At 42.3% G+C, this 22,328-nt stretch overlaps 1 protein-coding gene across 13 annotated transcripts in view; it reads right to left on the bottom strand.

Annotated features, from left to right (window-relative positions):
• Window positions 1–22,328, bottom strand: part of ST3GAL6 (ST3 beta-galactoside alpha-2,3-sialyltransferase 6) — a 614,303-nt gene that overhangs the window by 275,826 nt on the left and 316,149 nt on the right. For all 13 annotated transcript variants that reach the window (XM_086934432.1, XM_086934442.1, XM_086934439.1 and 10 more), the window contains one exon: window positions 5,870–5,970. In XM_086934432.1, the coding sequence (XP_086790558.1) occupies window positions 5,870–5,958 (89 nt within the window). In that variant the 5' untranslated portion in view covers window positions 5,959–5,970. The remainder of the gene's footprint in view (window positions 1–5,869; window positions 5,971–22,328) is intronic.

Below are 22,328 nucleotides of genomic sequence, written 5' to 3'. Positions count from 1 at the left end.
AAAACCATAACCCAAAATCGTAAAAGTCAAATTAAGGAGGAAGCATGGAATAGCCTACTATCTGTGGAAGTCCTGAGAGACAGCAAAAAGTTTTGGGCCATTGTAAATCAGCCCTTTTTTTCCCGACAACGGGCAAACGGATTTAGACTGTGTCATAGAAGATAACAGATGGCTAGCCCATTTTGGCAAAATCTATGAGTCTACAGCCCCTGCCTCAATTGACAAAACCCACGACCATACCAATCTGGTCATGGATTTTAACACCATGGAAGTTGAAAGGGCGATTAGAGAGACCAACAAACATAAGGCCCCGGGCCCTGATGGGGTACCAGCAGACCTCTATATACAGTACCCACAATTCTGGTCCAAAATTCTATCTAACGTTTTCAATGCTATCCCGACAGCTGGCTTCCCATCCTCCTGGTCTACCTCCATAATTGTGCCTATATTCAAGAAAGGGAACAGGGCGGACCCGGCCTGCTACAGACCAATCTCCTTGCTGGACTCTGCCGTTAAGATCTTAGGCAGAGTCATTTTGCACAGAATGGAGGATTGGCTGGAGGAGAGCGGGATCCTTTCAGACCTGCAGTACGGGTTCAGGGCACACAGAGGGACAATTGACCAATGCCTGAACCTTCATTTAATCATTAGTAAATACACTGTGGTGAAGGGGGGGTTTCTTTATTTGGGATTCATGGACCTATCCTCGGCGTTTGATTTGGTTAATCGTGAAAAATTATGGACCATCTTACACAACTCAGGATTGGACACTACTTTGGTTAGTTTTTTACATGACCTTCACTCTAATTTGTTTGCGACGGTTAGGGCATCAAGGGACGGTAGGTGTACAGCAAAGTTTAGATCAGGGAGAGGGGTCAGACAAGGGTGCATCCTGGCCCCTCTACTCTTTACACTGTACATCAACGCCTTGGGGAAATATCTGAATTCAGCCACCTTGGATATTCCGCGTATGGGGGGCCTACCTGTTCCGGTCCTCCTATACGCGGATGACGCTGTTCTCATAGCGCGGACTGGCATAGGGCTTCAAAAACTTTTGGACCATTTCGGCCAGTTCATGGAAGCGCTTGATTTAAAAATTAATACCGTCAAGTCCCATGTTATGGTCGTTGGCTCGCGAAAGAAAAATATGAAGATCAGATCTTTCAGCTCCAACAATTCACCAATTTCAAGGGTGCCCTCCTTTTGCTATCTGGGTGTCACTTTTGACGAGAGAGGAACCTGGAAGCCACAAATGAAACTCAAGGAAAATGGAGTAATTAGATCAACAACAGCACTCCTGAGCTTCTCAAAAAAATTGGGCTCGAAACCTATGGAAGCAATGACCAGGATTTATAGAGCCAAATGCTTGGCAATTGCTTCCTATGGGGCAGACATTTGGGGCTATGTCCCAGTCTCAGGCGTACAAATTGCCGAAAATAACTTCATACGGGCTCTGTTGACTCTCCCGAAATCATCCCCCACACATTCAACGCATAATGAACTAGGTATGGGGTACGTTACTGATCTTCTAAAAATGTCCCCAGTACTTTGCTGGATTAAAACCTGGACCAATGAAGAAATCGGCCTCAATCACTGCATCCTTAAGGATTGTATATCTCTTGACAAAGCTCATACTATCCCGTGGCTGGCATATGTTGGAGCGGCATGTGCGAGGCTAGGGCGTCCGGAAATGTACTCTCTTCCGCAACATCTCAAAAAAGAGGATGCAAAGTGGGTGAAGCAACATTTTCGATCTTTGTTGGAATGCGAAAGAGAATCGGCTGAAATCAGTAAACCTACAGTCAGATTACTTTTTCAACTCTCCACCACTACTGAGATGGAACCCTACTTAAAATAGGTCACAAAGCCCTACCATCGATTTCTGCTTATAAGGTTTAGATTTAATTTGATCCATCTCATCCTTGGTACGCATACAGATTGGGGTACCCCAGAAAATTTTCCCCCTTGTACATGCAACTGTTTCTCAACACAGGATACTCTGCATTTGGTTATGCTGTGCGAGCACTATCTGGTCCCGCGAAAAAAAATTCTTGTGCCCATTTTAAAACCTTTAAATTTCGTTCAGGTACGGCCAGCATTACTATATTTACAGATGTTGAACTCAGTGCCAGTCGCTTATGGCGTAGCCTGTTTTTTAGTAGCTGCCACCAGACAGAAAAAAGTAAGAACTGCCGCATTATTAACTCATGAAAATTGATTGTTAGTATATACTCTGGTGAGATTTATATGCTGTTATCCTTAGGTGTTCCCTGTATCTACCAAATCCCTTCTTATTAACGTCCCCTTTCCTTTGTTTTAAGTAGGAATGCAATCATTTCTCTCTACTTATTTAATTGTCTTTTAAAAATATTTTTCTCTGTATCATGTACTGCTTTTATGGTTTTAATCAACCGAATAAAGTTTTTTTGACTGACTGACTGACTGACTGACTGACACTGAGAGTGGTCGCGTATGCTCATGACTGCTGGTGATGAGAAACTACTAGTCCGCGCTGAGAAAACTGCCGCTCGAGTAAAAACCTACTCGAGCGGCAGAAAACTACAGCTCGCACTGTGCAAGATGCCATTTTCAATGATTGCACAGTGCGGGCAAGCATCCGGCACTGTGCAATCATTGAAAACGGCATCTTGCACAATGCGAACAGGGTACTACACAGTTTGCGTAGTGCTACGCGTAGCTCGCGTAGTGCACTTTGCATAGCTTTGCATAGTGCTACTTCACAAACTACGCCCAGCCCTAGTCTGTACATACACAGTGTACCCAAAATTGGTCCTGGCGACATCTGTCATAACATCAACAAGGGCCTATTTTCGGGCGAGGGTGAAATAGCTATACCAATTGTCAATTATTCGTGGAAGACAAGACACAGCAACCTTCAGGTCTGCTCTACATACACCCACACACTGGCAGTGCAGGAAACCAGGAATCTGAAAAGTCAGACGATAGGGACAAGCGCTATAGGAAGTGAGGGGCCTATCCACGCCCCTCACTTCCATCAGCTACACACTGCACTCTGCAAACTATGGCATGTATTAATTCATTCTTACATTCAATCTCGTGATTGCCATACATACCATAGATACGCGTCTAAAAGATACACAATAATAAAAGCAATTTATTATACAACTTATTGTGCAGCTCGGGCTACTGAACAACTTAGTAAACGAGTTTATAGAATTAATTACATTTCTTAAAGAACACAATTTCTTATTTGGTTTTAGGTATTACGACTCTTTGTAAAATATTGAAACCAATGAATAGGGGGAAAATGTGACGTGCCTGGAGTCACACAATGTGGAACTGTCCAGTGTTTTGGATTTGAAACTTGGACCTGTTTGTATCCAAGCCTGCAATTCGACTGCTAAACTAAGCACCTGCCTTTATACTTTTGTTTAAAGCCCAGCGCCTGGAACGAACAATGGGTCCTCCCATGAATCCATGCAACCTGGGCAGCCTGGTTCCCTCTCTGTGTTTTTTCTTTTACAAACAAATACATTTGTGTGATCCTAGTCTTCCTCGCCATGGTCCCTTATTACTTTGAGGTGTGGTATTCCACCGAGGAGTAAAACCTGCCTGTGCCGTGGAAAATTGGCGAAGGAGGATACCGAATTCCAACCTGCTTCTAAAAGTTCCTATCTTAGGCAGATGAGGGAACAAAGGCAGAGGGAAACAAAGTTATTTGTCCAAGATCATATTATCTAGGTGGTGTATAGATGCCGGGATTAGAAACCACGTGGTATCACCCCTCCAGGACGTGGCTGGCTGCACGGCTCCTGTTACCGGAATATTTAATAAGTGCCTATACCCCTCCATAGCTCTTACTTGCTCAATACCCCTCACGCGGCTTACTCTCTCCTGCACCTACTGTCTTTCTTGTGATTCTTTTGACAACACTTTTCCTCATTATTTTTCCGCTTTTTCACCTCTCCTTCCTCTTTTCCGCTCCCGATTAGTTTTCTGTGTTGACGCCTTATAGATTTTTCTCCTCACAAACATCACTGCCCCTTCTAATTTCTTATCCCAATCTTAATGTATTTCATTTCTTGGTTTAAACCAGCCTTTCTCCTTTCCTGCCTAATTTAAATTAGTTCTATACCCCTTGTATCTTTGCCATTCTCTTTCCATGTGGTAATTATCTTGCTCGAACATTTTCTACCAGCATTAGCACTGACCTGTGGGTGAACACGTTTTTCCCCCCCCCCCATGTTAACTCTATGCATAGCGTTGTGCCAACCCGTGGCCAGGAAAAAGACTGGCTTCAGCCCTGTGCGTGGAGGAGCCCCCTAAACCTTTTGGCGAATGATGAGATGTACTTCTACAAGTAAAGGTGGAAATGATTGCCTTACCGTCCAAGCACTCAAGAAGTAAACACGCTCCTGCACTTTACTGCAGTAAGAAGACACCTACAATAAAGGACACTATACCAGCGAGTTAGTATGTGCTAGTAATGCAGTGCCTGTGCTTCTGTTTCCTGCCCAACTAAAGGAGACCTGAGGCCTCTGCACTGTGTAGACTTTGCTTTTTAGAGGTCAAAGTCACAAACAAAACTTCATAGATGTGACTGAGAGGAAAATCAAATTCTCCAGGGAGGTCAAAATACCCCTGGGTAGTTTTCAATCTGTCCTTGCCTGCAGTTGACTTTTAAGGTGGCAACTTCACGTCCCTCATGTCTGTATTTTGGGTAGGTGAAGTCTTGAGTGGGATGGAAGGAATGGTTGAAAAACTGGGAGGTCAGACAAAGAATCACCCAATTGTATCCTGGTTTGGCTCCTGCCTTGTTGTGGGGTGGGGTGTGTGTGATAGTGTTCTATGTTATGGTGTCATCCGAGTCTTGTTGCACTCAGCTTGGGGAACACGCTGCATGCATGACCATGCCCCTTGTAAGCACGTGCACACAAAGGTGGAGGGGTTGATTTAAGGCACAGGGTGGTACATATCCCTGAAAAACTGGCGGTCTTGTTGGCTGGTTGGATACTTACCGTACATTCCTATAGCAATAGGTCTCACCTACGACACAGCTCTTGACTTTGTCAATGTTTTCAGTCATGTTGTGCGCAGCGCGGCTGCTGTGCAGTATGATGGAAAGTAAAAAAATCAAGCATTTGCAATGCAATAGGTCTCGCATTTGCGAGAGTTTAAGCTATTGGCATTGCAAATGACAATGCCTTCTATTTATGTTTGAAAAACCAAAACAGAACATTGTCATTTACAACACCAATAGCTCTAACATAATCAAATGCGAGACCTATTGCATTTCCAAAGCTGGTTAGGGCTGGGGTCTGCTTTTAAGAGTCCGGGTAGTGGATGGGGTGTTTTTAGGGCTGGGGTCGGGGTCGTACTCAGGGCAAGTGGCGGGGTTTTAGAACTGAGGGAGGGGACTAGAACAGAATCTTAACTACCCATATCTTTACCACTCATGCCATTACAACTAAATTTGTGGTAAAGGCATGCGAGGTAACGGCATGCGTGGGTAAGGCGCGGTTAAGACCGCGTTGTTCATGCATGTATGGTTGAGGATGGTGTGGTTGCGCATACGACCGCTTCATGGTTATGGCAAGCTGGCCTTTTATTTTGAGCTGCTGTTTTCCTTCAAAGCATGTGGATTGGATTGCACAGCCTTACCATTTAATTGCATAATGCATCTATATCTATTTACCCTGTATTACTTTCATAGGGTATACGACTGCTGACATACACATAACACAGCGAGGAAGAAATATTTTCTTACTCATTAACGTGTAAGCATCCTAAATGAAAAAAACGACACAATTACCAAAAAGGTAACAAAGCAGACATCATCGTCAACACAATCATAATACAACTGAAAACTTCAATTCAGAAGACTTACCAGTTGCTTTTTGACATTTGAACAATGTAGTGCAGCAAGAAATGTAAAATGACAGCACCAAAGAGAAGTGCCAGTAGATACTTTCTCATGACTTTTCAGACCTGCAACACAAAACACAAAATGACTTCAAACACACATGTAAATGATTGTGTAAAGGAATTACAATCAAATGCACATCATCATCAACTTGCCAAGAAGCTAAATTGCGCAGAATGCGAGAGCACGACAAACAGATCTTACACGCTTCAACCCATTGCAAGAGGACAGACACACAACCAAACTACCGCTTTTGAATCAACATGTAATGACAATCACACGCTGAAACAAATTCAGGAAAATTACGGGAATTAAAGATTAAACGCCTGTACTTCCTCTTTCTGGAGCGCTGATCTAATTGCACCAGTACTACTGTCTGTGCCCTGCCACCCTTTGGCAGTAGTCCGAGGCGTTCACAGACATGCCTCAACTGCTGATTGTTTATTCGTATTCCGAGTGACTACCCTCTACACTGCAATAAAGTGCACACAGGCTGCCAGCAAATTCGCGACCCTACTTGCATTTGCTGCTGCTGATCAGCTAGAACGGAGCCAAGTACATTTTAAAATCTGAAATGGAAACATTCTTGGAAGCCATTTCTTCATGTCAGCCCTTCACATAGCTGCGGCATATATTTAATGCAGATCACATTGCTTTGAGAGGTACTGTACACCAGTCGTCTCTGGTGTCTTCTTGCTGCTTAGTAGGAGCTGCGCCTCTGGGGTAACCAGCAGGTGTGTGGGCATACCAGGGAACCAGATATTGGTTAAACATTAAAACTAGTTTTGTGGCCGACAATCTAGGCAATACTAAAATAAGTGCCACTAAAAATAAAAGTAACAATATTCTAAACCCAACCACGTTTTCCCTACTTCAGGCATCAGCTTGTAAGACATCGATATTTCTACAACAGTTGGCCTACAAAGTAATAGAAACTACCCATCTTCCCCAACCCAGGTTTGTCTGGATGCATTCAAGATGAAATTCGAACCATCAAACCCTTTAGGGAACTATCAACAGACTGATATAGCAAAATAATGCATAGGAATGCTTGAAGAACTGGAATAAAGAACTTTTGGAATAAGGAACATTGAAGAAATAGTGACAGAATGTTGGAAAAAAAAGTATACACACACATATATCTATATATACGCACAAACACACACACATATATGCACACACACACATATATCTATATCTATATATCTATATATCTATATATATATATATATATATATATATATATATATATATATCACAACTCCATGGCTCGATTTCCCCAGTAATGGCGCTGCTCAGCGGTGCGTCGCTCACCGCGGCCGAACCAAGCCGCCAATCAATCCAACACCGTCGATCCGTGAAATCAACAAAATTAGGCTCGACTATTTGTGCTCTTAAAAAACGAATGCTAGAGCACATCAGAGCCATACAAAACAAAGACCAGGCCTATGCTATAGCGAAACACATGATGACACACAAGAATAAGACATGGCTAAAGATAAGATACTCAGGGATTGCAATGGTGCCTGAACATGAAAGGGGAGGAAATTGTCTGCAAAAACTGAGACGCCTAGAATCAAAACTCATAATTAGATTCAAGACCAAAGTCCCAAATGGATTGAACGGGGCCGAAAAACTATATGTACACTTGTGATAAGTCACCATTCTGAACAGCTAAAGAGTAAAAATGAAACTTGATGATGTCCATATTCATTCAAAATGAGAAAATTATAGAAATGAGAGTTAAGAGAAATTGTGCAATATCTAAACTGTCGTCATGTATAATATTCAAAGTATATGATGTTATGATGATGAGAAAATTGAATCACATTGATGAGGACAACATACACATGTGATATGCACTACAGAGACTATAATGTGATAATGACCATCTCTGCTGATTTAATGTTTTTGAGGCCATTTTTCATGATCCTAATCAAACTGATGTATAAGTTGTGTTATATTAATATTAAGATGAATCGAAAACATATAGGTCTTTTTCCTTAATTGCCAATCATCTTGAAACATGAGTATCAATATCGCTGTCCTTAGCAAATCAGCTAGCTACAACTCACAATGTCGGCAGTAGCACTTAGCTAGAACTATCAAAATCATAGGGTACACCTCAATGTACACCCTAAAAAAAATTGGTAAATTGGCACTCAGCCCATATTCACCGTACAAAAGTCCGACATGGCGTTTAATCCATCGCCATTCAACTAAACATATAACCTGAATTTGGCTAATGGTTTGCTCAAGGACATCGATAGGCTTTAATAAGCTAAGTTCAAACTACCTCACCCACAATGCTTCATAACTGTCAAAGTGGTGTGTAGAGTATAAATATATGAAACTAAAAACGGACTTGTAACTACCGTGATCAGGAACAGTTTTGTTCGAAACGCGTAGGTGAAGGAAGTAGGTCAGAGCTGCAACAAATCGTGTTGTAATCTACCCGAGAAGAGTGCGGCGTCATTATTTTTGCTAATATATATATATATATATACATACACACACATGCATACATGCATACATGCATGCATGCATGCATGCATGCATACATACATACATACATACATACATACATACATACATACATACATACATACATACATACATACATACATACATACATACATACATACATATATAGAGAAGTGTGGCTCAATGGTTAGAGCGGCAGACCTTGATGCAGAGCGCTGGCCAGGGACCAGGGTTCGATTCCCGCCTCGGCGGGATCGGGCTTAAATTCCTCTGACCGGATATTCTCGCCTCAGTGCCGAATCTAAGCATGGGCCCCACGCTGCAACTCTGGGCAATAGCTTGCTTAGTCTCCACAACGGCCCCCGATACACAAGGAATGCCTGGTTTCACTATGGGATGCCCAGGAGTGGACATCTCACAAGGAAAAGCCAGGAGGGGTTCCCTTGTGGTAGGAGTACAAGCGCCGGGATGCTTACGGGTTACTGTTCGCGCTATACAAATACAACACATTTACATTTAGATATAGATATAGATATAGATATATATATATATATATATATATTATTTGTGGTGGCCAGAAAACGCAACGACAGAGGCCCCTGCCTTACAAGTGGCCCGTAGGACACTGGTAAATTGCTTTGGCAGTTTATTCTTTGTTCCAAGGGATTGGATTACTCCGGAGCCCGCAAAGACGTCCAGGAGTGATGGAGCAGTGTCAGGTATTTGACCTGACACTGGGCAGGAGGTTTCACAGACTTGCCCCTGCTGTTATTTAAACTTGGACTGACAGACTGAGGCGGTGTGGGGACCCGAGGGAGAACTTTGTTGTTTTAATTCCAAGACTGCACTTTAAGGTTTTCTTCTTTTTTCGCCAGTTAAAACAACGCCCTAAACCACTGTGTTGAAATTATATAATGCTACCTACCTCGATTCTGACATTGATTTCAGGGAGTTGCAGTTTGTTATCCCACGAAGAACTGCAACAGGTGCGAGGTACATCATGGGGCGGAGTCGCTCTACTTTATCAAGAGGGCGCGGTGTAACTGAACTATTAGCGAGACTTGGAAGTGTGTGCAATACATCTTGGGCGCTAAGGAAGGCATAAATCGTCGAAATGCATACCCTTGCCCTGACGAAGGTGCGGCCTCACTGGCCTGTCACCGAAACGCGCGTCGGCTTGTGTCTCCAGGAATACGGTTATTGTCCTTACTACATCAGGACCCGTAGTTAAAACCATCTACCTGGACTAACACCCCGATTTATACAACACATTAACCACCTATGTGTTGTACTCGCCAGGATCAGAAGAATGAATGGTAGAAGGAATGGTGAATGGTACAAGATGAGAAAGAGTGGGTAGAGATTGAAGTGAATGAGACAGTGTGTGTGTGAAGTGTGGCCGTTACTGGGTAGGGCGATTTTCCCTGTTGTTGTTGCCCCCATATCTATGTCTGTCCTATTTATGACCTATATGTACTTGTGATACAAAAAAAATTCCATTCAATATTTATATCCTTGTTATCTTTAAAAAAATAAAAAATATATATATTTCTAACATGAACTGTACAGTCTATTTGATTTGACCATGTGATTGTTATGTGTAGTGTCAACCCCTAGGCGAATCACCCCTTCACATATATCTGTTGGACCCTCTAGCTAGGGCCTTTATATCCTGAGGCAGGGTGTTCTCTCTTTCTATTTAAATTGGTTTCTCCCCCCTACTACCTGCCCATATCCTAAAGCTACCCACGGGGAACCCCCTTCTTTGTCTATTTGCCCTAGGAATTACCAGATTGAAAGAGGCCATTGACCGCAACAGCCTCTCTGGGATATACCATCTAAAACTCTGTGAGAAGTAATCAGGGCCAAGCCCATGTAGCGCCTTAAGGGCAAATCAGAGGGATTTGAATTTGATTAGTCTCTTAACTGGTAGCAGGAGCAAAGATGGAAGGGCGTGGGACACAGACTTATGTTTTGGAATAGCAGGCGGGCTGCTGAATTTTTGAGGACCTGCAGTTTGTTGAGAAACCGTGATTGTTATTGAGAAAGAACCCATTACAGTAGTATATTTTAGACAGGATGAGTGCCGCCACCACAGCTTTCTTGAGCTCTGATGGAATGAAAGATATTATTTTCCTGAAGGTTTTAATCATAAAGAAGCAGAAGGAGGTGATTGCATTGATTTGTCCTCCAAAGGACATATTGGAGCCAAAATATACTCCTACGTTTTTGATCTTTGTGACTGGCTCATGGATTTCTCCCAATTCCTGTGGCCACCAACTTGGTGTCCAGAAGGAGTTATCTCGTCCGAAAAGAGGCATCTCCATTCTACCTGAAATCAGCTTCAGGCAGTTTTGGGGCATCCAGTTACCTACTTCACGCATACAGTTTTGGAATCTTGACGCAGTGTTCGTCGGATCCCCTGCAATGGATGCCACGATTTGCCCGTCATCGGCGTATGATACCTTCTTAAAGCCAAACGATTTGATACGTGAGCAAAGTAGAGATACATAAAGGTTAAAAAACCAGCGAGGAGCCCTGTGACACCACGCAGGGAAAAGAGAACAGCGGAGACTTGAAGCCACCAAGTTGCACCAGTTGCTCTCTATCAATGAGAAAAGACTTCAGTAAGTCCAGTGCCGTACCCCTAATGCCCAGGGAAAAAAGACTGTTCATAAGAAGGTTGTGGTTGACAGTGTCTAAGGCTGACGATAGGTCCAGCAGGATCGAGGCAGACTTCACGCCTTTATCCACGATCTCTCTTATTTTCTCTGACACATTGATCATGGCCAGCTCTGTGCTATGTAGACTACTAAAGCCTTCTTGAGAGCTGTACAGAAATTTACACTCATTAATAAACTGTATCAGCTCTATATTCATGGCCGGCAGAGGCAAGCAGGAGATTGGCCTATAGCTGTTGGGGGCTTTAGTTTCCAGATTTGCCTTTTCCAGCAGTGGAAGAATAGACACCCTCTCCCATTGTAGAGGAAAGTATGCCTCGGAGAAGATCGAATTGAAAATATCTTTCAGACTGTTAGCTGTAACCTCCGAGACTGAGTGAAGAGCTTTTGGAGGGCATGGGTCCCAGGGTGATCTGGCTTTGGTCTGATCTAGAATGGTCATGACCTGTACATCGGAGGTATTAAAGATGGGGATGGTCACTGCTGGAAAACCGGAAACCCTTAGTCCCTCAGAGGAAGTGGAGGACAGTCCCTTTGTGGTAACATCAGTCATCCGAGAGATGCCAGAAAAAGAATCTGCGATGGCTGTCACTTTTGCCTGAACAGAGTCTTCTAGTAAATTGTAGAATTCTTGCTCCACACCGTGTTTGGTTGTACAGGGAGGTTGCTCAGTTTCTGAACTTTCAAAAAGAGTTCTTTGGAGGATTTTAAGGATGTCCTAATTTGAAAAGAAAATAGCCTTTTTTCTTGGTTAAAATGTTTGATTGTATTCAGAGATAGCTTTGTTATAGATGAGCTTGTCATCAGGCTCATAATGTGTGAGCCATTTCCTCTCCAGCCTACGACACGTTTGCTCCTGAAGTCTCAAACTGTCATCAAACCATGGCTCTTAGGTGGTGGTCCTTTTATTGGTAATGCTTTTTAATGGTGCTAAAATATTTAGATTATCGAAAATCCAGTTATGATAGCGGTCGATGGCCTCTTCTAGATCTGCCGGGGGACCAGGTTTAGAGTAGTGCAATTGGGTTTCAAGAATTTCTGGGTTATTTTTATGATAGGGGTTTCAATGATTTGGCCTGGGATAGAGGTTCCAGCTCAGTTACTGCTTTTAGACAGATGCTGGACATTACTGCTGAATGATCAGACCAGGCTAGAGGGACAATTGAGGAGAGTGTAAGATAAGGGTTATCTGTAAAAATGCCATCTAAGATGTCACCGGCCTTATGGGCAGGGCACGCACTTCCCAGCAGGTCGGTGAAGGTCGCCATGTCTTTAGCTGCGGAGTTTTCTAGGTGGATGTTAAAATCCCCTAGGATGGTGAAGTCTGGAGACAGAACTTTGATATCCAGCAGTTGACTGCTATTATGTAACAACGCTGCAGTAGGAGCAGGTAGTCTATACAATAGAACCCAGTTAAAGGATTATTGGTTTGTCAGGGCAATTTTAAATGCCTGCGCTTCACAGTATGAAATTTCCCAAAGGGGCTTAAAGGAGACTTTCAGATGTTCCTTAGCAATAATTGCTAACCCTCTGCCCTTGTTCAGGGGCCAATCTAGTCTGGAGATGGCAAAGCCTGTGGGTACGGCCATAAAAAGGTCTGGGTCCGTGCCAGCATCTGCCCAGGTCTCTAACGAATGCCAGGTCCAGTCCATATGAATCTAAAAATTCGGAAAAGGCCAGAGCATTTTTGATCAGGTACCTAGCATTGACCAGTGTCGCTGTAAGGCACCTGAGAACTGTCTTAGCAGAAGTTAAAATGGTATTTGTACTTTTTTAGTTGGCCTGGAAAGAAATAGTAGTGGAGGGAGCGGGTCTTTAATCTTAAGGTTTGGAAGAGAAAGACAGCAATGCGGGCAGGGTCTTGAGGTCAGGGAAACTGGGGATTCAGTATAGGGTCGGAGCAGCGCATACAGGAGTCTCTTATCTGAAACAACTCATCTCGTGAATACAGTTCTTGTTTTAGTACTGGCTGGCGCAGAGCTTGGTCAGAGCGCGGACAGCTGCAGACTGGCTGTGCGTCAGCAGTGACATCAGTATTAAATTGACGCCTGAAAGTGGGGCTAACCAATACTTGCGGGGCGAGCATGAACGGGACAAACAAAAAAGACATTTGGCACTCTCGGACATGGTAGAGCAAAGAAGGCATGTGTCACTGGACCCTTCAGACCAATGCTTTGTGAAGGCTCTCAGTGGAAGGGTGCCCATTCTGAATTGAAAATATAGCTTTACATTGCTAGGAGCAGTAACTTGGTCCCACCATGACTCATAGCCAATCTGGGCCTTGAAATCAAGAAATTCACTGGATGATCTAGGGAGAGCAACTCTTCTTAAAACTTTAACCTTCGTTGCTGACCAATAAAGTTTTTTCAGGGCAGATTTTGATGGAAAAGAAATGGTGGCTGCATGAATCCACAGCTCAGGTGCCACAATGTAGTGCAGCAACTCTTTGATGTGCGGAAGCCAAGGAATTTTAACGGAGTGGACAGCAAGGATGACATCTTATGCCTCTGCTAACTAAGATCTTATCTGTCAATTAGTTCTGTCTCCCCATCTTACTCGTACAAAATGATCCTTGTGAAGGCAGGCTACCAATGCCAGTAGATGCAACTGCATTTTCATGTTCGAGTATTTGTCAAAGCTTAGAACGTAGCAATAGATCAAATGTTGAACGTAAATCAACAAAGGCAACATAGAAGTTGCCTTTCCTGATTAAGACAGTACTACAGTAAATCAACAAAAATCGGAAAGCCTGATCTATTGTGGATATTTTTGTTCGAAAACCCGCCAGAAAGGGACTGGGGACTAGACATGTATGAGATCCGATCCTGGATCTTCTCAAGAACACATTGGCAGAAAATGTTCAGATCAAAACGACTACTACAGGGTAGAAAGTCGGAATGTACATCAGGAACTGGAGTATCAATGGGGGGGTGAAGAAATTACGGTGGCGGTAGGTGAGGAAGGATATGTAGCAATCTGTGCAACGGTGGACAAGTCACGCCTCTGTTCCCTATATCATGTGAACATGCTGGATTTTCTACAGTGATTTTCTGTTACAGGAGAGGGACTTGAGACTCCGGAGGACAGAGGGATAGAGTCCGGCGCTAGTATCTGTTCACAATGTACCAGGAGTGTATCTATCCATTCGAATACACTGTTTTCTCCAACAGAATTCCAAACGTTCCTAGATTTCCATGTTTTGGCAACCCCTATGCCCCCCTTCATAACCTTTGCCTTTTTTGCCGGACGAAAATGCTATATGATGAGAATTCAAAAACACCTGTATAATGATCGAACTCGCAGGTCAAAGGCTTTCAGTTGTGGAATACCGTATTACACAAACAATAATAAAGCTGGAAAACAAAGTATGACTAGAATAGGAGCAACATTACCTTGGTAAGAAAAACATTAGGGAGGTGGCCCAGCCCAGCCTCCTCCGGGCTCAGACAGGCCCGCACTTGCGTGTCTTACACTGCGAGAGCACCTCAGTCCTTAACTGGTGCCGGCAATAGTCAGGTTCAGTTGGTGACCAGCAGGGAGTTATGCTACTTGTAGTTGGTCCCCATTGACGGCAGTGAGAACACGCTGCAGCTCTTCCCTGCAGTAATCGGAATCCAGGAACCTTCAGTGGAGCGGAGCAGAACAAATGAGCATTGGCCATTGGCCCTACAAAAGGCAAGCAGGGTTAAAAGAGTTCGCCTCCAAGCAAAAGTACCAGCAGATGCAGCACCTGCACTGAGGCAGAATGGTAGGGCTTAAATGGTGCCGGCGATTGTCAGGTTCAGGTAGTTTACAGCAGGGAGTTATGGGACATGCAGATGGTCCCCGAAGGCAGCGGTGAGAACACGCCGCAGCACTTCCCTGCAGGAATCGGAATCCGGGAACCTTCGGTGATTCGGAGCAGAACAAGTAAGCGTTGACCCTCCAAAGGGCAAGCAGGCTTAAAAGAATTGGAAGCCAAGCAAAAGTACCAGCAGAACAGCCCCCACTCTGCGGGAGGGTATTAGTTCTTAACGGTGCCGGCAATGGTCAGGTATGGGACATGTAGTTGGTCCCCAGCGGCGGCGGTGAGAACACACCGCAGCTCTTCTCTGCAGGAATCCGAATCCAGGAACCTTCATTGGAGGGAGCAGAACAAATAAGCGTTAGCCCTCCAAATGGCAAGCAGGGTTATAAGTGTTTGCCCCTAAGCAAAAGTACCAGCAGATGCAGGCCCCCACATAACTAACAAGTTAGGCATAACCTGCATCAGTGAACATCGGCTAAATATGCATTTCACTTGATTATACCACCTTCCAGTTCCATGAAAAATTCATAAGGGGGCAACACTAATCAGGTGGTGGCATGGTAGCTTGCACTTAAAATCTCCATCACTTACAAATCTGTCTAAAAATACCCTCATCCTCTCACCATCCAAAAGCCTACACCTGTAAATCATCTAACATGGCAATTGAAAGGAGAGTCAACTGTGTCACAAAGATGGTTTTAGTCTATTTCCAGCCAAGGTTCATGCATTGTAATGTCCAAGAATTTATCAAATATGGATAGTTCAACAAAATTCAATTATCAGGAGTCTTGCGCATTAATTCAGAATGCAACTTTCTTTCATTTAGGATTAAATAAAAACTTTTTTCAACCAGCCCTAGCCAACACGTTTCGTCCCTTAGGACTTCATCAGGGTTGTGCCTTTCAAAACAGTCAAATGTCTAAATGGTGTAAACTAGAGTGCATGGACCAATGTCTTCATAAGGAGTCCATCTCTCTCCCGGGGGGTATAGGACCCCTTAATTAATCTTTCTCCATCATGTTGAGGTGCACGTCATGGGGAAACGTTTTTCCCGCGACATTGTGCACTTAATAATGAAGGAGAAAGATTAGGTCGCCAGTAGGTAGTTCTAGTTAGGATCTAGTTTACATTTGAAAAGCAGTTTTTGAAATGGCTATAACTTTGGCGTTGTTGGACCAATCTGCACGAAATATTCCCAAAAAATTGTCAAGGTGGGTTCAATTGTTATGGAAAACTTGGGGGTGATCTGTGCAGTGAGGAACGAGAATTTGGGGAGCAAAATAAGGTTGCATTTGTAATGTTAATTCCCAAAGGAACCTTTAGCTAAATCTACAGCCCAAACCAATGAACAGACTTACACCAAATTTGACAGGGAGGTAGATGTTGGTTCAAGGAAGTGCCTTTAGCTTATTTGGTGTAAATTCGTTCTGTAGTTGAAGAGAAATTTAAGTTTAAAATTATAGTGATCTCTCGGACTACAGATATTTCGTGGTGGTTTTGCGATTAATCGCAAACGCACGCACCAACGGAAATGCTCTGATTGGCTGGACGCAATCTTAACAGAAAGTCGTGGCCACCATTTTATCTAGCGAGAACGGTTACCGGGGCTGAAAATTTCTGGAAAAGCTAACATAAGGGGTCTGACCCGATGCTTGACAAATGGGGTCGTGACAGAAGTTATGTGCCCCTAATTGATTTTTTTCATTAGCGTCAGGAAATTCCCAGCGACACCGGAACCGCCAGCACGGACACCTGCCCGTGTACCATTGCGGGGACATTGCGACCATCAACGTCGTAGAGAATATTGTATACAAAATACAAAAATATATCAGTGTATCATTAATACGCATTGCTATAGATATATTGAGATTTTGATAAATGTTTTTATAGTTATTTATTTAGTGAGTTATCTACTGAAATGGTTAAAATTAATGATATAGTTAAAATTATTTAATGTTGGTGGCCATTATATGTCTGCTTTTGTTTTCCGTTTTCGCGATGTGTCCACAGCGTTCGCAATAACAGATGCCATTGCGGTATCTGGAGTCACCGCGAAAAACGGAAAATATGTTTTAGAGATGATTGTTAAAGAAATACACTAGAAAAAGAAATACACTAGAAAAACATGAGTTTGAAGTGTACAGTAATAAAATCCTAGTGTGTAAAAAACTGGAAGGTGTGTGCATATATGTGTTCACTTTATTGAAAAGGTGTGATCTTCACGGTTAATGGCGACGTTGGGACATCCTGCATAGCTGCGAAAATGGAAAATAGATCTGAAAGATAGTTTTTAAAAGAACTTAGTGTAAAATAGGAGTTTAAACATGCTTTGAAAGAAGTATGTATATAGTATATGTGTAAGTGCAATGTTCAGAATGGATTTTTTTACCATATTTTTGGATGTGTTTGTGGCAATTAAATGTTTGCTTTTGTTTTCCGGTTTTGTGGTGTGTCAACGGGCATCGCGATTACTGATGTCATTGCAACCTCCAGCATCACTGGGCAAAGATAAAATAGGTTTTAGAGATAGTTTTTATAGAAACTCTCTAGAAAAACATGACTTTAGAGAATACTGTAAGAAACCCCTAGTGTATAAAATACTGTAGTATGTGTGGATATATGTGTCTTAGGCTTCATAGAAAAGGCACGATCGTTGGTGTTAACAACGTTATCGTGACATCCCTAATAATCGTGATAACAGAAAATAGGTCTTTGTAGAGAAATATGAGTTTAAACAGGTTTTTAAAGAAGTAGGTGTATACTAATATGTGTAGGGTAATGTTCAGAATGGATTTTTTAAAACATATTTTTGGATGTGTTGGTGGTCATTGAATGTTAGCTTTTGTTTTCCGGTATCGAGATGTGTCAACAAGTATCACTACGTTGTTGCGTAGATCCCCAAAAACTAAAGAAACAAAAAAAGTTTAAAAAAAACTTCACAATATTTTGGATACTAGGGTGGCTCTGACAAGAGCCGTTGTGTTAGTTGTGTGTATATGGTTGCAAAACATAACAGATGCAGCGCTTTGGGTTAATTAGATATGCCCCGTTGACATCCTCGTGAATATAAAAAAATCAAAAGAAAAAAAAAACAATGCTTATTAATCCACTGAGGAAAATACAAGCTTATAAAAATAGCCCATATAGAGCCATTTTAGATAGAAAATATAATTTAAAAACCTTAAAAATTCAATTAAAAAATCATAGGTTACATGGTAATTATAGTTTAGAAATAGAATTTTAAAACCTTAGAAATTCTCTGAAAAGACTTAAGGTTACAGTATGGTTCTAGTTAGGCGGACATTTCACTCATACAAAACTATAGAAATTCAGCAGTTCTAGTTAGTTGAGCTAACTATAACTCGCGCCCGCGCAATGCACTGCTTATGGACTCACATATTATATCACTCATGGTATGATCAGTGACATCACTGATGACATCTCAAAATACATCACTGATTATATCATCCGCAGAATCGGACACATCCACTCACTGTCCCATGTAACCTTTCCTACCCCCACTCCAACTTTCAGACTACTATTCTCAAAACCATTGACATACTCATACCAGTACTTACAAACCCACTCACTGACTCATAGGTCTACACACACATCCACTCAGACACCCATACAGCCACTCGTACACCTACTCACTCACTAATAAAGCCACTGGTATATCTACTCATACAGCCACTCACACACACTGTCACCCATAAATCTACTCACATACCTACTCACTCAACCATAGTCAATCACACAGCCACTTACTCACCTATAGTTATACACACACCAACTCATTTATTCATACAGATACTAACACATACTTACTCACCTAGACAATCACTAACATTAGCACACACTCACCCATACAGCCACTCACACTCACTCACACATACAGTCACTCATATAGTCCAATAATCACCTATAGTGCCTTTCACATATGCAGATACTCAACCATATACCACTGACACATCAATTAACTCCCTTACACATCAATTTACTCACCGACACAGCCATACACACACACACACACACACACACACTCACCCACCCATACAGCCCCTCACGGATGCATTCACAAACTCATACTGCCACTGACTCCCCCACCCACTCATTCAACCATGCAGGCAGTCACACACAACCTCACCGACCCACACAGACACTCATACAGCCATACAGGTACTCAGACAACCAATAGCCCATGCATCCACTCATGTGCCTACTCACCAGGCCATACAGACATTTGCACACCAACTAACAGATTGATAAAGACATTCACACAAACTAGTCACTCACCCATACATTCACTGAGACACGTGTAATCAATCATGTATACAGTCAATCATGCACCCACTAAATCATCCATACATGCACTCATACCCCCCCCGATTCATCAATACACCTTGGTGTATACATATTTAACACTCAACCTTTTTAGAAACACACAGTCACCGGATGATGTCATCAGTCATGTCATGAGTGATGTAATATGTGAGGTCATAAGCAGTGCATTGCGGGGGCGCAAGTTCTAGTTAGCTCAACTATAACTGCTGAATTTCTCTGATTTTATACGAGTGAATTGTCAGCCTAACTAGAACGTCCCTGTAAACTTTGTTTTTTGCACTGAACATGTATATCATTGAATAGCACATTTCTCACTTATTAGCTTAACTTGCATTTCTTTAATTTAAGGTGTGTGTTACCAGTCGATAAAAGATCAACATATAGTTAAAGAATATTTTATTATTTTAGGCATGCCATTTTCTCTGCCTTCACACACTTGCCCCGCCCCCACTGACCACCGAGTCACAGTTCCCATATTTACTTTAATGCACTACTACATGGGAGACAGGAAAATAAACAGAAATACAATTAATTTTTGTGGCAGACATGAAACAAATGCTGCCACTTCCTGACAATGCATTTTCAAAAACGACATTAAACTACACTGCCTGATAACAGAGGAATCCAAAGGGAGACATCAAAATACCTCGCCCACAGTTCAATCTTCTAGCAGATATGAAAAAGGCTATGACAGAATTACGATGCAAACCTATAGGATCCATTAAAATACACCGACTTACAGTTCAGTCTTATGGCAGACATGAAATAAATGCTTCCACAGACTTGCAATGCAATCCAATGGCAGACGTGAACATAGAGTGACATACTGTCATTTGAGAAAGCCTTGTCACCTTCAGCAGCGAGTTAAGAGAGACCCAAGCAATCTATGTATAAGAACTGGCATAGAGGACACAAAATGATAAACATTTTAACATGAAATAACTTTGCATTATGTCCGCTAGAACGAATCAAAAAACCAGTGCGAACAAAAGAAATCATATCCAGAGCTTGTGAAAACTTATGATATTTCAAAGCATGTCTTTCTAATAATGAACAATGTCTGAAAAATAGAATATTTTGTTTGGAATAATGATATAAATCACTAACATACGAGTGAGATGGATCATAATCCTCCCCACCGCCTTATTGACTAATTTGTTTTTTGTTGTGGTTTTCTTTCTGTCAGTGTGTGACTAAAAAGACCCCCCAACTTCTCTGTGACCATGATGTTGGTATCCCCTATAATCTAGGGTAAGTGACTTGAACACAAATATTCCTATGTAAAGTCCATGTTGGTAAGATCTAATGATGTAGGTCAACACGGGCTATAAGCCATAGGCACTATAGACCATGTAGGATTTTCCTTTGTTTTTATAAAAAGTATTTTAAAGAGCACTTGTACTATTACAACCTTAGATGTCCTTAGACATTTAATGACCATATTATTGTCTATATTTATGATCAGGAGACCTTGGTAACCCTTGTATCCTGTTCGGTTTTCTCTTTCCTTTTTGTACTTTTCTAATATAGGTTACAAACTCAACTTATTTACTAACAGGAAGGGAAGTGTGGTAGGACCTAAATTAGGAATTCTCCATGACCAACAAAACTATTCTGAATAGGAGAGTGTTTAGAAACATTTCACCCATAGGGAGCCACATGCCCTGATGAATTCCCCAGACCTTATAGGCTATCAATAGTGGGCAGAAACATGTAGGCAAGTTTTTTTATGCGAGTCATTATACTCTACTACCCAATCCATTTTGATGTTTAACCATACCATAGTAAAGGTATATATTCTGAGGCATACTAAGGTATTTTTAAAAATTCATCTGAATCCCCTGTTACATGGTGTTGTCCAGTAAGATTTATGCAAGAACTCCCTCCCATCTAGTCAGTCTTAGAGGAGGTTGAGTCCACCCTGGTGGCATTTTCTTACCGGGCTGGGGAGAGGGCTCCTATGATGAAGCATGACACTAAAAAGTGTGTGATGTTTCCTCTTCCATAAAGGATTACTTCTTACAGGAATCTAAGTTTTAAACCGTGCACAGTCTGCATACGTGGCAGAGCCAATCATTTTGGGATGCTGATTGCATGGTTCTTTAGATCACTGTGACCGTACATTTATATTGTGTTGGATTCTGCACAACAGGCCAAAGTCTTTGAAAGGGCATTGAGGTGCTGCACTGGGTAAGTTATAGTGCTCACACCTTGGCCTCCAGCATAAGCGCTATACTCACACCTTACAAACCTACAGTGTCACTAAACCTAGTAATATTTATAGCGCCAAGAGGCTGGTTAGTGGACTTTTCTTTTTTTGCTGGGTTTTTTTCCTGCGGTTTTACGTAACGTGGACTCGACCCAAAGGTACTGGAGCGCTTAACATTAGCACCAGTTACATTACACAACAACACATTCAATTTTTGTAGGCATGGGGTGATAAAGTGAGTTGCCTAGAATCACAGGATGTTGAGCTGGCGCCGAGAATCTAACCTAGTTCCCCAATTCCAAAGTGAGCAGCTACAGCAGTTACATCACATCCTCTTGTTTTGATTTTTGTCAGTCAAGTCAGGTTTTGGGCACCAGTGGAGAAGTAGAGGACCCGTGTGTCGGTGATTTCATGACAGGCTGTAGCGGTTATGCCTTGATCGATCTTGCGGTCTATAATATGTAGTGTTCCCTTATTTAGCCAGTTCCCAGGTGGGTCATAGTGTGTACCACAGCCTGTGGAGAAAGAGCACAGCTTCACATTTAGGCTTGACGTGGAGGCTTAGAAAGTACCCGTTTAAACTATCAAAATGATATGTGTGAATTGTGTATCCGCTAAACTCACAATCAAAGCAACAAACAGCTTTCCTAAATTCAATTATCAGTTTTCAAACTAAAAAAAAATACCGGATAGACTAATAGTAGTGAAACCCCTGTCTTTGGTCTCTCCCCATGGCTGTAGTGTGCAGAATGTTTTGCACTGTATTGTAATTGCATTTATGCAGCCCTTACTACCCCTTAAGTGCTTGATGTAGGCCAGCGCCCTCCCCTAGTGGTTGTCATCTTTGCGCTGGTTCCCTGTTGACATTTCTTGGGGGGGTGGGAGTGGCTTCCTCTCTGGCAGAAAGCACCAAGAGAC

Source organism: Lissotriton vulgaris, chromosome 8 (assembly GCF_964263255.1).
Source record: "Lissotriton vulgaris chromosome 8, aLisVul1.2, whole genome shotgun sequence".
Classification (NCBI taxonomy): Eukaryota; Metazoa; Chordata; class Amphibia; order Caudata; family Salamandridae; genus Lissotriton; species Lissotriton vulgaris.
The sequence above is the reverse complement of the archived record's forward strand: the minus strand, read 5'-3'. Positions and strand labels throughout refer to the sequence as shown.